Source organism: Amborella trichopoda, chromosome 12 (genome assembly GCF_054954075.1).
Source record: "Amborella trichopoda isolate Santa Cruz 75 chromosome 12, AtrichopodaSantaCruz75HAP2 v2.0, whole genome shotgun sequence".
NCBI classification, from domain to species: Eukaryota; Viridiplantae; Streptophyta; class Magnoliopsida; order Amborellales; family Amborellaceae; genus Amborella; species Amborella trichopoda.
In genome coordinates this window covers 39512891-39530671 of record NC_142347.1, presented here as the reverse complement: position 1 = coordinate 39530671, position 17781 = coordinate 39512891, and the positions used below count along the sequence as shown (strand labels likewise).

General features: G+C 37.7%; 1 protein-coding gene across 5 annotated transcripts in view; it reads left to right on the top strand.

The window, feature by feature from the left end:
* Window positions 1-5989: 5989 nt before the first annotated feature.
* Window positions 5990-17781, top strand: part of CW7 — a 32521-nt gene continuing 20729 nt past the window's right edge. Inside the window, exons 1-10 of one of the 5 annotated variants that reach the window (XM_006857027.4) lie at window positions 6079-6238; window positions 6305-6433; window positions 6811-7000; window positions 7372-7449; window positions 8464-8570; window positions 10390-10450; window positions 10773-10832; window positions 11009-11083; window positions 12099-12245; window positions 12544-12598. In XM_006857027.4, coding sequence (XP_006857089.2) covers window positions 6393-6433; window positions 6811-7000; window positions 7372-7449; window positions 8464-8570; window positions 10390-10450; window positions 10773-10832; window positions 11009-11083; window positions 12099-12245; window positions 12544-12598 — 814 coding nt within the window. In that variant the 5' untranslated portion in view covers window positions 6079-6238; window positions 6305-6392. Of the gene's footprint in view, window positions 6434-6810; window positions 7001-7371; window positions 7450-8463; window positions 8571-10389; window positions 10451-10772; window positions 10833-11008; window positions 11084-12098; window positions 12246-12543; window positions 12599-17781 lie in introns of all 5 variants that reach the window. The other 4 variants (XR_016045824.1, XR_016045823.1, XM_088853763.1 and 1 more) reach the window with 4 other exon arrangements.

Here is a 17781-nt window from a genome sequence, read left to right as displayed (position 1 = left end):
TTTCAATTGTAAAAATTGGCGATCTAGCCATTCTACCCAGTGTAAGAATAATCGAACCGGAACAGTTAACCCGATATAGGCCCGGAAGCGGTTTACTTGACTAACAATAAACCGGTCCGTTCAACTGTTATAATCGAGCAAGTTTGGGGCAGTAAAAAAAGTATTAAAAAATACAAAAAATGATAACAAAAAAATATAAAAAACGTATTTAAAGAATGATTAAACAAAGCACATCCAAATGAAGTAAAAAACTAATGAAAAAAATGAATTTTAAAGAGTTGATTTGTGCCTAAGAGCATTTTTTAAATTTTCTAAAAAAAAGGAAAAACGTAAAACTAAGTATTAATGGCAAAACAATTTCAAATCTTTGCTATAATGATGAAAAACATTAAAAATGCATTACAAACAAAATCTATTGTTTTTTGGAACTTTATATAATTTTTTTTTGTTTTTTTAAATACCCTGCCGGTCATCAAAACCGGCTGAAATCAAAATCGAAACCAGTCAGTGGCTGGTTCCAGTCTAACCAAGCGATTCTCGGTTAGACCACCGTTTTTTTCTTTCAATGAATATGACTATGCAATTGCTGTTCATGGCTTCTTTCAAACATAGGCCATAAGCCCTCCACCAAAGATTTAGAGGGTCATCTGGTTGAGCCACTTCATCCAAACCTTCACCAACTGCTGCAACAAGATCACTTATGAGTGTCTCAGTATTTTCACCATATAATCAACTAAAACTGTGCTATTATCGAATGGATTTGATACAATTATTATGCTAAAGACTTATACTTTTCACATATATCGACTGTTAAAGCATTCTATTAACGACTAGGATTGCATTCAACTTAGAACCTAATCCTAACCAATTCTTAAATGGTGGAAGATAGGTTTTGATTGCTCAAAGGTTTTAAGCCTTCACTCATTTTATGGTTGCGTGCTGTAGTAGTAATGCACTTGAAAATATTTATGCAAAAGTAGGATGAACAACTTACATGTGCCCAGATGCCCAAGCCGCATGTGAATGTGAGAGGAGTCGCTTCTTCATTTTTTTATGCATCATTGTTCTTGTAGTGTTGATTTATTTTCACTTGTTTTTGTTGCATTTGCTCTTGTAGATAAGTTCTGATTTTATAGTAACGAACATTGACATATACTGAAGATTTTTATCTGTTTTGGAATTTTTGGTAGAGGAAAATGTTTTAATGAAGATATTCCCAGAGGGATATAAATATTTGGAGCTTTTTTTTTTTTGGGTAAGTGAAATATTTGGAGCTTTGATATAGATGTACATTACCCATTTTTTTTTGCTATTCTGCACTTTTTTTCTTTTTCTTGTTTGAAATAAAAGCTCCTGGACCTGTTTGTACTATAATTAATCTTAAGCTACTTTGCATAATATTATTTCGTTAGTTGTTTGGTACACCTTGTGTTATATATATAATATATTTTGATTACTTAACGTTTTTGCAATTTACTTACCCAAAACTAAAAAATTTAAATTTTGAACTATTTTAGTTATTTATAGGTAAAACCATGTTATTTAGAGCAAATTACTTTGAGTAGAGTAAAACTTTTCAAAACTATAAACTTATATAGAAAACTTCCTAGAAGTTCATATCACATTATTTTAAGAGGGACACGGCCAAACAACATACACTTTATTAATTAATTTTATTGAAACAGTCATTTATTGGTTATAGCGGCTATATCCAAACAAGCCATTATGCAATGTCAGCGCCATTGTCTAGTTCAAAGTTGGATTGAATGTGATTGTATCTTGGAGTTATATATGGTCATCCACAGGACTGAATTATTATTTTCATCATAGGGGAAAATAACTAAAGATTTTCTTTTTTTTTTAAAGAAAGAAAAATTGATGAATGTCGACAATTTGAAGAGCGTTAGAGTCAAATAAATTGCAAAACTTGGTCTTTTGATTGTGAAACCAAATATAAAAGGTATTTGTTGAACCTAAATCCTCAAAAATCATATTTATCCACCTCTCTTTTTTAAATTTACTAAAAAAAGAAAACGTTTGTTTGCAGCTAATAAATGGACAAATGCATCAAATTAGTTCCCAATCTAACAAGGAATTTGGACAATTCATTTGACGAAGTATCAAATCTAGAGTTTTAAGAGCTAAAAATCTTTTTCTTTTGAAACTTATCACAAGGTGACTCAAAGATGATTGATCGAGGGAGTAGAAGTAAATGGTGCTCCTAAAGAAGCATACTGGACAACAATACAAAAAATACAAATTTATTGCCATTAGAACTTTGGTTCCACACACGAGCTCCTATAGATCAAGGTTAGTAGGTTTGGACTTTCTATAGATTCAAAGTTGCGCTCCCTTTATTCAATAGCAAAGATGATGAACTAACAGCTAGGGGTGGCAATGGACCCAAACTTGACCTAGGACCTAATGGGGTTGACCCAATTCGGGTTTGGGCATGGGTCCAAAATTTAAACCGACGAGTCATGTCCAGGTCCGGGCCCTATACTATATTTCTGGACCCATACCTATTACGACCCCTACTAATAAATATATAATCTTTAACTCAAGGTTACAACAACAATAAAATATATAAATTTTTAGACAAATATAGGTTATAAGTAATAAGATAAAAAATTGGGGGTTCTTTGGGACCAAACAATGCATTTATTATTATGGCCAAAACACAATTTTAGGGGATTTGTTTAACCCCCAAAACTTTTGAATAATAGTTATTCAAGACAAGTTGTGTGTGTTTTTAGTTAGGGAAAATTACATACATATTCGTCATCTCCGTTATTACCACCGCGTTCATTTTTTTCATGTCAAAAAAAATTGTTTTAAAAATATAAATTTACCCTTTTTCGGGTGTTGAACAACCGATTTTAAAGTATTTTGGGGCCAATTTTCTGTTTTTGAATAACCAAAAATTTAAAATTTTCGGTTCTTCGAACCCAATTTTTTTTTCTATCTTGTGGGTCTGCGTATCCTCTCTCTACACCTCTTTCTACAATACATGAGTAAAAATGGTTTTGTTTTTTTGACTCTCTCTCCCCTTCACCGAGCGTCTTGTTTTTTTGGATAAGTTCATAATCCCTAAGATTTTTCTTAAATTTATGGGTTCAAACTAGCTCTTTCCCATGATTTTATCGGATAACCATGACTTCAAAGAGGTAGGGAGAGAATACGCCACAAGATTTCTCCTAATTTTATAATATTATAGTTCTTAATATTTTTTCTAAATTTAGAAGCTCAAACTAGTTGTTCCCCTTTGATTTTATCGGATAACTATGACTTCAGAGAGGTAGATAAAATATGCCACACGAGAGAGAAAACATTTTTCAGTAATTGAAGAATCGAAACTTTAAAATTTTCGGTTTTTCAAGAACCGAAAAAGAGTAAAGTCATCTTTTTTTTTTTTTTTTTTAATTTTCGTTTTGACATGAAAAAACGAATATGATGATAATAACAAAAACTATTCGATAAAGCTTTAATAACATAAACTATAACATTTATGTAAGTAATTTGGAGCCCGATAACTTCTCCGAAGTGGTTGTTATTCCCATATCGACAATAAACGTGTATTGTCACGTTTTACAGACTCAAAATTATTATTAATTTTATTTGCGATCGATCACAATGATTATTTGAAAAAGACAAAACTTAGGTCCTAAATTCCCCTCTCACCATGTGTTTCGCCTACGGTAGCGTATGTAAAATATGATCCCATGGGACCATATTATACAATTTCTTATCGATACACCACTCCCATGGTATCATTGAATTGAAGACAAATTTGTTTGGGTGTGTTTGTATAACAGCCTTAAACAATCCAATTAAGGCGCACTTTTAATTTTTATCACAATATGTAATTTTTGTATAAAAAATTCTTATGATTATTGGGAATGGGGCTGAGGTCATAGTGGTCACACCACTTGAGCCAAAAAAATGGGTAGGGACCTGTATTCCTCACTCATCTACCCAAAAAAAAAAAAAATAGCATTATCTAAAAATATTTTCTTATCTCTAATTAAAAAAATTTAAAGAGAAAAGATGAGATCAGCTCACTAGCTCATATGAACATATGAGCCAACGATCCAGATTAATTCTGAACCGATCTAATGATCACGGATGTCTAGTAGTATTTGAATTTTAGTTTTTTTTCTACGAATCCAAATTAGTTGAAATTTTAGGTATGTGTTCATCAAAAATAGGTGAATATTCTAAAAATATCAAACAAATATTTTACATGAAATAAATTGACCAAAATACCCTAAAAAATATTCGGAGGGTATTTTGGTTATTTTATTTTTCACGGATAATTTGTTTTATATTTTTATTAGGTGAACCCTAATGAGAAGAACATACACCTAAAATTTCCAATTATTTTGATTTGTAAAAAAATAACTAAAATTTAAATATTACCAAACATTCATGATTGTCAGATCGGCCCAGATTCAATCTAAACCGTTGGGTTCATATGTTCATAAGAGCTAGTGGGCTAATCCCATTTTTTCTCAATTTTAAAAATCTAAAAATAGTTAAAATCAAGTAGGTCTATAAATATATGAAAATCTTGAAAATAGACGGTCTAGATAATGTGCAGCAAGATGTACTATTTATGGGACTCAAAATCTTTTTTTTGTTTTTCTTTTCACATTTATACACCTCAATGGCAAGATGATAAATTAGAGAGTTTTTTAATAGTAAAACAAACTTTTCCAATTGATTTTTGAGGTCCATCTTTAATTCTACATTTTAAAGTTACAACCTTATATAAAATTTTCCCTTTTGTATTAGAGCAAAACGTACACTTGCTCGCTTGGAAAATGACCCACTTAAGCTAACTTAGAGGGCAAATGAACCCACTTAACAAAATTTTGTTTTGGGATATTTCAGGATTTATTTTCTATCATCATATGAGTAAGGTTGAAATTTAAAGGTGCGCCTTAATTGTATTGTTTAAGGTTGCAACCTTATGGAAATATCACCCTTGTATGTAATCTCCATCTTAAAATATGTGTAAAATTTGCATCGTATACAGCTACACCAAATAAATAAAAGAAAGTCATTTCATGCGGGCTGGACCGGATTTTTACAATATGCGATCTAGAGGTATAAAGCATCCATATTAAAGATGAATGCAAATATGTGGTCCATCTAAAAACAACTGTAACTAATGGTCCAAATAATTTTTTAATATAATTATTATTTCTAATTTTTTTTATTCTATTAAAGATTACACATTATCTAAAAATTAGGATCAAGTTATATTTAAAAATTATATTTATTGCTAAGCCTGTATTTTTACAATATGGGGGCTAGCCGCATAGAAACCGTGTTCATAAATAAATAAGAACAATTGTTTCATGCGGGCTGAACTGCATTTGTACAATATGCGGTCTAGAGGTATAAAAGCATCTATTTTAAAGATAGGAAAAGTTTATATAAGGTTGCAACCTTAAAATGTAGAATCACAGATGCACCTCAAAAATCTATCGAAAATATTGTTTTAATGTTGAAAAAACCATCTAATCAATTATCTCGACATCGAGATCTATGAATATGAAAAAAAAAAGTTTTTAAATGTCGAAAATAGTGCATCTTGCAACACATTATCTAGACCGTCAATTTTCAAGATTTTTATATATTTATAGATCTACTTGATTTTAACCATTTTTGGAATTTAAAATTTACTAATTAGGTATGAAAATAGATTTTACGATAATGCTAAGAAAGTTTTACAATAAAATTACATGTTATGATAAAATTTTAAGGGGCATCTTAATTGGATTGTTTAAAGTTGCAACCTTATAAAAACCGCATCCCTTAAAGATTGATGCAAATAGGTGGTCCATCTAAAAACAATTGAATCTAATGGTTCGAATGTTTTTTTAATATAATTATTATTTTTAATTTTTAAAATTTATTTATTTATCATATTTATGATCTTCGTGATAAAGATTATATATTCTCTAAAAATTAGGACCAAATTATATTTCAAAAATATATTTATTGCCAAGCCCGCATTTCTACATATGCGGGCTTGGCCACATGTTAACCACGTTCAATGAAAAATAACCAGAAGGCCCCCTTTTTGTTTTTTGGGTAAATAGAAGGCCCCTCTATTTTTTATTTTTATTTTTATTTATTTTTAATAATTTTCATCATCAACCTAGGCGTAAGTACTGATCTGTTTTGGTTTGCCGCGCGCTTCAATTACAGTGGTTCAAATTCCCTGAACGTAAGCACACCATTTGGATCTATCTGTTCAAAATGCTTTTAAACTCTAACTCTAATTTCTCTCTAGACTTTGCATGGAAGTGGGGCTTCTTCTTCATCTCTGAGAAAGCTCAAAGCTCATAGTCAGATCCTTGATTGAGTTATCAGGCCTAACAATGTTCGGTAATGATTCTATCACAGGAGAATCTCCATCCAGGTATGAGTTTTAACAAAAAATTGGAATATTATTGTTCTTTATTTTTCTTTTTTACTTATCTAGTCTGGTTTGGATACCTAATTTTGGTTCGAAATCCCATGGTAATTTTCATCATCTGGTTCAAGTAAAGAACGAGACATTCCTGAATCTGGTTTTTCTTACCCAAATTTCGTTGATTACGGGAGCTAAAGAACAGGGCCATAATCGATGGTGAATAGTCACAGAGTTTTCTTAGTTTATCGTTGTACAGACATGCAAGAATGCATAAATTCATGGATGCACTAGCTGTTCATTTAGGCACATATTTCATGATCACATACAGCAATGGTTTTTCCTTTAATCAAAAGAAGATAAATTTGATGGTGGTTTATTTTTAGGCATGAACTGTTGAGTATAGTGAGAAAGCACTCAAAATTATTGGGGAAGACTACGGTTGACGATGAAGATGCTTCAGACCCTGAAATGGATGCAAGGTTTTGGCAGAAAATGTTTGACATGTATTGCATTCAGGGTAGAGAGTTTAAGGCACGGCAGGACGATGATCTCATCTTTTTCGTGAGACACATGGTTTGCCATTTAATCTTGGTCGTTTATTTGACATCATTTTTTTCCCTTTTCTGTATTGGTACTTTGGAGTATGTGGTTATGCTATACTTGTGTGAAACGAAACAAGCTATGCATTGGTATATCTATCTGCCCCATAATCGATACATATCCTTTGATGGGTAGATGGATATGTTACAATTATGGGGATCAAAATGTGGTAGAATTTTATATGGGTATTCTTATATCATCAAGTGTGTACTTATGATTAGTGTGTGAGATTTTGTGTTTGATATTTTTCAATTTTAGAAGTCAAATGTGGTTTTCTTTTCTTTATCATGTTTTTCATCAGAATGATGACATGATGGCACTCATAAAGGACTATACTGATGCAGGGTTTGTATCATGGGTATGGTTTCAATGATTCTATGGAGGAAGTTCCTCCTTATTTCGTCCGCAGGTGGGCGCCAGAGGTAAATGATACATAATAAAATTATAAGTTTTATATACATTTTCGAGATCAGAATTGTGAATTTTCTCAATTGATGCCTGGATATATTTTGTGCTTTTAGGCATCATGTTTGAATTTGTACTTGGTCACATTTTTCTATCTCTATGAGGGAAGCTTTCCTTTGGCTGGCAATAGATTTCATGATGGATTCCTTTGGAATTCACATCCAATATGATTAATTGTACTATTGTATATACTCTCTCTCTCTCTCTCTCTCTGTCTCTCTCTCGATGGCAGTAGAACAGGACTGGTATTCCATTCACCATTGTACGATTGCTAGAATTTGGGGTACTATGCATGAAAAACAGAATTTAGGATTCTGCAAATGAGTCAAATTGTGACCTTAATTTATAACTTAGCAAGTAATAAATGAAAAGCACATGGTCCCAGGATTTTTCACATGTGATAGAAGTTCTTTTTTGTATCCTTTTTCAACATAAACTCTTTGGCTACAGATATGCTAGATCAAAATTGAATCTCAAATAATGCTTCACGTGTAATAGGCTTGCATTGACTTATGACAGTGGGTTCTCATCTCCCATGATTTTTCATGGATTAGGGTAAACATTTGTGTATCGTTCCTTTGATAACAACCTTCTTTTATAGGAGTTTAGAGTCTAGAGCTACTCTGTAGCCTTTATATATGTGGACAAAAAATTGCTTGCGTCATTGTAGAGTGGAATTACCGCCTTAAACTAATGGTGAAATGATTTGCCTTGCGGATCCTAGCTGCAGAATGCAGGATACGGCTGATTCCTCGTTGATATCATTCAGATTAGTTCAAGTGATCATTTCTTTCCCACTCATGTCTTTTCCCGCTCATGTCCAATTATTGTTGTGCTTCATTCTTATAATTCTAATTTAGTGCCTTCTTGAAAATTTCATATTGATCAGAGGTATTGAAATATAAATTTCTGCTGGAAAGTGGAAGCTAAAACTGTTTTTAAGACAATCTTTTGGTATTAATGTTGATCAGTTGGAAAAGGTAGTTGGAGAAAAATCTGCTGAAGTGGATTGGAGACGCTCAGTTTACTTGAATTTGATTGCGCACACTTCATATACTGTAACAGTAGCAATTTGCAGGTAAAGCTTTCATTATTATTCATTTCTTGCGTTAATTGCTTTTATTTGTTTTGCTAAAGCTCTGGTCTTTCAGTGTATAGAAAATTTATGGTATCATGTACTGGGCTGATACTTCTTGAATAAATGGGGTCTTTACTCTCCTGCCCTTTGATGTTATTGTTGTAGACATATTCTATCTCCTGCCCTTTGATATTATAAAATATAAGAGTGATAATATCTCTTTCTCTTTTCTGATAATTAATAAATCCTCATCAATAAAGTGTGTTCAAATTACATAATGGAAGAATGAATCAACTCTGGCCAGTGGCCACTCAAAATCCCAGAGCCAAAATTCCAAAACTGAATCAACTCTAGCCACTCAAAATTCCAGATCCAAAATTCCAAACTCCATCTTTGAAACCTCAAATTATGCTAGGTTATTGACCAATCAGACCACTTCCTCTCGTAAATTTCACATGAGACACAGAACATTAAATTTGTAATAATTTGAAATGGAAAAGTAAATATAAGGTGTGAACCTTAAACTATTGAAGTAAGATGCAGTTAAAAAATCCTCTAAAAGAGAGCATTCCAATGCTGGAAAACCCTCCAATTTTATAACATCTCGATGTCAAGATGTATGGATAAGGAAAAAAGAATTTCGAGTTCTAAAAATAGTACATCTTATAGTAAATTATTTAGACCATCTATTTTAAAGATTTTCAAGTGTTCAGAGATCTACATGATTTGCTCGATTTTTGAAATTTTACTTTTCATAACTAGCCATTGAAATAGATTTTCAAGCCATCATAAGGTTTCCAACACCGGAACTACATCTCCAGACAAAATTTAGCTGTGTGTCAGTATAAGGAGGGCGCCTTATATAAACCTCACCCATTGGAAATATCAGCATACCAAAGTAGTCAATTTCTCTACACAACTATAGAGTCTTTCTGGAGGTAGTAAAGGGGATTCTGTGAGTCATATTCAATGCATAACAAGAATGAAAATCCCCAATAACTTTTGTTCCCCTGCTAAAGCAATTGATTAAGCTCTTCCAACATGCTGTCAGTTGATCTCAAGGACTCTGTGAAGCACCTGAATATCTCACCATGAGCAGTTTGGGTTCCTAAGGGAGGAAGTCCCCATTCTTAAGCTCTTATGTTGTATTTATCTATATGCATTTGATAAGGTGGCATAACATGTTTTCATAATCTCAGATCGAGTTCTGTTATTTCTATTTTCCATTTTTAATAAATGGCCTTTGAAACTAAATGTTGTGCATATTGTACTAGTGTATGGTCTTCTGTGATTGCAGTTCCGAAACTGCTTGCACAGTGATTCTACATGGCTTTTGACTCTTAAAAAAGTGACATCGAGAGGAATGATTATATCATTTTTTTTTTCTTTTTTCGTTTTTTATGCTCAAGTCATTAGTATGTAATATTTAAGACTAAGAGTTACTGTTTGAAGCTAAAATAAAAATGTTAAAAATAGCATATGCTTGTGCATTTTCACATGGGCATTAGCCCGTAAGAATCTGGATTCTGGATAGGATACTTGCTTTTTAATTGTTGCAGTCCATTTTCAGAGGAAGGATTTTGATTTTTTTTTTTTTGACATCTCATAAATCAGTAACCTCCTCTTACATATAGTTTTTGTTGTTTTAATCATTTATAACCTCTGTTAAAAAACTTCCATTATGTGCGTCTTTGGTATTTTCAATTTAAGCTCTTTCTTATGTTTATGATTCTCTGGCATTTGAATGTTGGATTTTAATGACACTATAAACACCAACCCTCTATTTAACATATTGATGGTAAATCTACTTTTGGCTTAGTATTCAGGCCTTGAGGAGCCATCAAAAAGGGGCAGATACGCCATTATCTCCAGTCTATAAGGTGCATTCAAAAAGTAGTTCCTTTGTTGAAAGCTCATTAGTAATGGTAAAAATGTTGATATAGAATTGCTAAAGGTTTATTCTTTTAGTACACCACATGTATCTTTCTAGCAAAAGTGGATCCTGAAATATGCGATAAATTGGTCTCTAAAGTTTGCTCTGATTTACCTCTCGAAAGAAAATTTCGGTGTTGAACTTGCAGCCAAAGTGTCTGTTTTGATGACAGTTCCTTTAATGCGTGCTGTTTACAATAAAGAAACCTAAATATTTTTTTTCTGTTCTCAATTCTGACAACACTTCTATTATTTGCATGTATATAACAGGTGACAAAGACCGTCTATGCATCTCCAAGTCGTGTTGATTTTCAGTTGGACTCAAGAAAGGTCCATGCAATAATTCGATATAAAACGTTGCATATGGATGTTTTCAAGATACTTTCCATGCTAGAGTAGTGCATAGTAGTTAATTTTTAGTGGTTTTGGTGTCCCTTTTTCTACTATTTGATAATTATCAAAACATATCTCCATTTTCTGATATTCAATTTGTTGAATCGTTTCAGGATGTAGAGACACTCCCTGCATATCCTAATATTTGCTTTGCTGTTGATGACTTTGATGCCACTTTTGATGCTGTGGTAAGATGCTTATCAGCTATAGGGCTGCCTGGCCCGGCCCGCTTCGGTGCCCCTGGCCCTGAAAAGCTAGGACTGTGGCGGGCCGGGTTAAGCACAACCAGACCCTTGTTTTTCTCCTCCTTTTTTGTTTTTGCCCCCCCCCTTTGAGTGTCCATCCTGGACACAGCCAGGGCCTTTTCGCACTGTCCAGGCTGGGGAGGCTTTATAGGGACCTGGGCCAAGGCTGCTAGGCCCAGTCCTTATCTGATGTTATGAAATGACCTTTCGATCTTCATTGAGAAAAATTCACTGCTTTAGGTTTCTTACTTGTGTTATATTTCATGCTCCTTGGCTTATGTTTATTGATTGCCTATGTTTTCCTTTTTTATGGTTTGACTTCTCTAGATATCATATGGGTTTTGTTAAAATTTCTATCAAGATTCATTTGTTTTGCTATCTATTTAGGTGTGTTAGCAGGTCTGACTTCTGGACCATTTAAAAGAAAGGTGTAACTAAAATGTAAGCTCAAGCGAAGCAAGTGAATGTGCTTAGTTGATAGGCTAACAATGAAATAAGTTTCCTATGTGAAATATAACAGATGTATCCATATCATGTTTTGAAATGATATATTGAGCACTTCATCAGGTCCCATGGTATTTAGGGAAATGATAGTATGTTTTGCAAATAGAGAGTTTGTTTCCTGAATTTTGAAGTCTTGATTTTGTGGTTTTTACTCTGGTTTTGTTGCATGATTTGTTTTATGGGCTTTAATTTGATATCATCTGAAATTAGAGTTTGTAGTATGTGATCACAATCTTCTATCTGGTAGAATTGTTGTGGTGCATGACTGAGACATGATGGCCAACATTTGTTGAAAAAAACAAACAGACACAAATGTGACACGCTTTTAAGAATTTTTTGGGAGGTTGTTGTAGCAAAGATATTTTGTACAATAATAAGGTATCGTCTTTGAAATAGTAAAAAGGTATGAGGAATAGTCTCTTACATGTATGTATATTTTGATTTCTTTGTCCAGGTACTGTCTGAATTCGAACATTGCTACTGTGTTCTTCTTAATGCACATGATGGAGCAGCATTTCCTAATGAAAAGGCAACTGAGGGAAGCTGCTCTAGTGATATCTCAAACCATGACAAGGATTCGGGGAAGCCAAAGACTTCGAAGGTTAGAGTTATTCTGTCACGGTTTTATGTCCTCATTTCTTACAAGTTAATCTTTTCTTGCTATACAAAAGGGTTATCATGCTGAGACAGTTTAGAAAGTTGGAACAGGTTCTCTGGATATTCCAACCATGTATTTCTCTTTTTCGTTTATTTTCTTAATGTAGTTGCCTACATGATTTTCAGCTGTGTGGTTTTGGTGAAATCTTTGCACTTGAAAATTTTATGTTCAGTACGACAAAAGCCAATGAGAAGGCGTTGCAAGCCATGATTTCAGCTAACATAGTAACATGTTCTTGCAGCTGACCCTCTTTTCTGGATTTGTCAGCTATGAGATGGTTCGGGAAGCATATGATGGTATACACTACATTACCTTGTAATTTCTTGATCAATTGGTACTTTTGACAATTGTATTGCACTAAATCAACACATCTATTTCAACATACATCGCAATTATAAATAAGCTTTTTCCTTATAACTTGGTTGCAAGTTTTGTTCATAAGGATGCCAAATACAAAGAATGGTATGAGACTTTCTCAAAATTTTTTTTTACAAAGAATGGCATGAGAAGATAAAATTATTTAAACCCCGCGTGAACTGTGAAAGCTACATCTGGAAATTTCTACGTATTTATGCATGATGCTCATGTTCGGTTTTAAACTAGCAAGCAGCCAGTCCCTACAATGGATGTGTTGGGAGGGAGGGAGGAGTTTGTTTTTCTTAGATATACAAGTTACATATTTAAAACTGAATTAGCGACAAGACAAGAAGGGATAGAATTTGAAATGAATACATTCGGGAGAACTTAGGTGTGGCTCCAAGAGACGATTAGATGAGAGATAGTAGACTTTGGTCGTCTGGCCATGTGCAGCGTAGACCCAGTACAACACTTGTTAGGAGGTGCGAGTTGGTTCAAGTGGAAGGCTAAAAAATGGCAAGGGATAGGCCTAAAAGGTCATTGTTGGAAGTAGTGAGAAAAAATATGGGGACTTATGGCCTCACTTAGAGTATGTCTGTTGTTAGAGCAGAATTACAGACCAAGATTAGTGTAGCTGACCCCAAATAGTTGGGAAAAGGTTTTGATGATAATGATGACATATTTAAAAATATAATTTTTATTTTTAAAAATTATATAAAGTAATTTTATAAGAATAAAGCTTAAGTGCCAGGGATGTAGCCAAAATTGAAATATTTTTGGATTGCAATCCAAAAATCTTGTGAAATGGACTTTGACCTGTTTGGAAAACTGTTAGATTTTACTAGATTTTTAGATTGAAAGAAAAAGCCATATCAAGGGAAAAGTTACCATCCAAAATAATTCAAGTCAGACTTGAATTTTCTTAGATGAAAGTGCGGCCTTCTCTCACCCGTGAAAAACACTAGCCTTTTCTCTCATATCACACCCATGGGAAAACCCTTCTCTTCTTAAATGGGGATAGCATTTTCATTTTCTCTCTCTAAAAAAATCTATAGAAGCTCAAAGCCCATCCATGGCAAGCCCTAGGCAGCATCTTTGTCAGCCCAAGGCCCCTTCTCTTTCTACAAAATGAGCCTTTTCTCTTATACCACACCCATGGGAAACCCTTTCTCTTCCTGAATTAGCAGAGCGTTTTTATTTTCGCTCTCTAAGAAAAGCAGACAAGATGAAGCACCATCCCTGGCAGGCCCTAGGCAGCATCTTGAAGCCTCCTAATTAGTGCATCCAAAGACTTCTTCTTAGTGTTCTGCTTCGCTACTCTCACCCCAAAGCCCCCAAACAATCTCTTTGCCCTTGAATCCCTCATCTTCTCTGAAATTGCCACCACTTTCCTGTAATCCAAAGCCCCATAACTTTTCTCTTTACTCACTGGATTTAAGAAATTCTTACCCGCTTTTATTCTTATCTCTTCTTCTTCGACCGATCATTAACGCTTGCCTCTCCTTCCATACCCATCAAGACTGCTTGTCAAGGACAAGCCAGAGTTAACCCTCATTTAGCCATTTTGCATGTGTGTGTTTAATAAGCCGCAGTGTGAATCAAGGGAATCAACATCGAACCGAGCTGAGCCGAGCCGAGAGGTAGGGGGGCTTTTGCGTATGATCTAAGAGGGCTTCTGAGAGCCCGGACGTGTCCACGAACCCAAACCACGACGAGGTACGTGCTTGAAACCCTCACTGCACTAAAATCTCCCTCATGTTGGTCACCTATCCGCATGCACTATTGCACGCAGTTTTTCGAGGGAGCGGTCCTCGAACCCCGAGTGGTCGACATCGAGGCCCAATAAGCTGACGATTCCACTGGGGACACATCACCCCAAAGTCAACCTGGTTTGCGTGACCACACACTGCACACTTCTTCCCACACTTTCTAAGATGACACTGGGGTTCTTCAACTCCTACTTCCAGGTCGGGGATTTCATGATCCCCATACCTAGAAACTTGTCCACTGGGAATGGGTTTCCCAAAACTCCACTTCCCACTTTCCCCTTTCGTGCAAACTCGACTGCACGCTTCTAGGCCCCGGCCCAGACCCAGGTGAGGAGGGACCTGAAGGTCCCTCACTTCTGCCCTTCTTGCACCAGTGGCCTTGCCTCTGGTGTTGCTTGCATTGGTGGCCCGAAGGCCACCCCTTTTGTCACTCACCCTGCGACTGGTGGCTAGCCCATTGGTCCTATTGCTCGGGGCAGCCGAAAGGCTTTCCCAGTCCCTCTCACAATCGGCAGCCAACCTGCTGTTGCCTCTATGGGCAGCTGAATGGCTTCCCCTCACGTTCCACACGCGCGTGTCTGCACCTTGCCTTCCGCCGCCCCACTCACACACCATACACGTGGTTCGTCTGCTGGCCCTGCACAAGTGGGGTGTCATAAGGTGATCCCACCCACTCACTCATCTCAAGCTGGCAACCCAGTTGCCGGTCAACACATAGGGGAAGCCCTAAGGCTCCTCCCTTGCACACACTCCAAAGGACTAGCGGTCCATCCGTTGGTCCCTCTTCTCGGGGCATCCTCTGGCTGACCTCGACTCACTCACGTGCGTCGGGCCTCTTAGGACCCGGCCCTACATTGAAGGTCGGCCTGAAGGCCACCCCACCCACCATACTGCATAATCACTTTGCTCGGGGTGCTCAAAAGCCAAATCTCAAAGAGCACAAGACCGACGGGCCACCTGTCAGTCGCAACCGCACATGCCTGTGCACAAGGTGGGTGGGGTTCACAAGGCCACCGCTCCACACACACTGCAAGGCAGGGCCAACACCTCTAAAGCTGGGCCCTCTACCCCAAGTCGGGTCAGCCACAAGGCCACCTGAAGCACCCCTTTTGATCTTGCACACGCACGCGAGCCAACCACTGCCTCGAGCGCCGATGGTGTGAACCCTCTCCCGCTCATTTCCCTCCTCCCCCTCCAAAACCCTTAACCACCTGGTACTCCAAAACCTTCTCGGCGAGTACCCTTCTCACCACTCCCCAGAACTCCCATGCACTTGCTCACCCCAAAGGGCAGGCTCGGAGCAAGATTTCTCCGCCCAAGAAACTCGGGTCGCCCCCATCTCTCCCCATCAATCAAGGGCCCTTCAAGGTGGCCCGAAACCTACTCTCTCAGGTTACCATACTTTTCCTCAACTCATGGAGGTGGCCCTGACCTGTCTAAGGAGGGAAAACCGCCTCGAGTTCCCCTCTTAGTTCCAATTCTAGGAGAGGGTCTACTGGAACTTACGAATCCGACACAAGAGGGGTGTGCGGTTTCCCTAAGGAAGAAGGTCAAGGCACCTCCCACGTCCAAGCCTCGCGACCTCTTAAAGAAGAACCCCTTCTACCTGCTGCGAGCGGTACCCGAATTGAAAACACCGGAGGTGGTCCAATGCATGCTCATTGAAGTCAACGAGGATGAAACTCATCCCCCGAGCCCGCGGTCCTAAGACCGTCGTGAACCGATGGTGCCCTCAATCAGGCTCAAACTCAGTTGGAGCACCCTCGGCCTCTCTGACCAGCCATCAGGTGTTATCGAACCCGCACCGTCCCCTAGACGCCCCTGGAGAGGGCTGATGTTATGGTAATTGATCATACTGAGGATCCCCCTCAAGACCCTTTGCCCCAAGACCCAATCGCTCAAGTCAATGAGACCCTTTGGTCAATTCTAGACTGTCTCAAAGAGGTCTAGAATGGCAGACTCCAGGCGAATTCGTGTCACCTTGGGGTCACCTCACCTCCATCACCCCCTTCTGTGGGCGAGGAACATAGACCATCACCTCCTCCAGCAGCACAAACCCCTCCCCTCCTAGCCACTCCTATCCATTAGACCATTTCCCCCGCATTCACCCAACAAGATGTATAGGCCATGGTCAACCACACCATTTGGAGCCTGCAGATCCCTGGTGCATCCGAAACAGCTTCGTATATCCGACCTTCATCTACCAGCTCCTGTTCCTATCCACTTACCAAAAGGGCAGGCTGCCGGTCTTCAATGGCACACTTTGTGTCCGCATGTCAAGACTTAGCATTTGATAGTAGGCTACTCCTCCAGATGGACCGGCCTTCAAATGGTATGCACGGTTACCACCAAACTTGGTCCACTCCTGGGATGAAATGGAGCACCTGTTCTACAAACGCTTTTATGAGGTTGAGCGAGAGGTGCATGCCATAGAGCTCCTTACCATGACTCAAGGACCGAATGAGCCGGTGGACAAGTTTATCCAAAGGTGGAGGGATTTGGCTGTGTATCCAAGTAACCCCATGCCCAAATTAGATGCAGTTTAGACCTGTGTTTGCAACATGCAATCGGAAATCTCTCTGCATGTTGAAGCCTCGAACCCACTTACCTTCTCCGAGATGATCTCAAAGGTGGTGTGCATTGAGTATCTGTTTAAGCATCATGGTGATGCACAACCCTCGAATGGAGGAACAAATCGGAACTCTGACAATAACTGCCTTGGGGCAATCAGCAAATAGATATGGTGAGCGCCTTAGTCACTGCCACACCGAACAACCCGAGGCCGCCTACTGGCCCAGCTCCCCTCCAAACCTTGGACATGTCCCGAGCATACTGCAACCCAAGCCCCTAGGAGAACCTCAACAAGCGCCCCAACAGCCTCAAGCCTACAATCGGGTGCCCCCGCCTGCGAATCTTTATCAAAAGAACATTTTCGAGGAAAGGAAGAGCATGAATTATAGCTTCAACAAGGAATGGGTCCCGACCATCCTCGATATGTTATTGGAACAAGGAATGATCACCTTCCCCGTGGCAAGGAGGCTGGATGAAGTTGGTCTTACCAACAACAAGAAGTATTGTGGTTACAACCGCATGGTGAGTCACCCAATTCAGGAGTGCTTCATCCTTAAGGATCACATTGAGGCTTCGTTCCAGAAAGGGCAGATCCACTTGGAGACTCTTAAGAAGGCATTCGAGGTAGCCGAAGCGTCTCATGCAATTACGATTGAAGAAGACCAGCCCCAAAGCCTCCATCCAAGAGACCTCTCCCTCGCAGGCATATCAGTCCTGTGTGAAAAAATGATCATGAAAGAGATGATCTACCCCTTTCCCCCTAAGGAACCAAAGCGCATTCT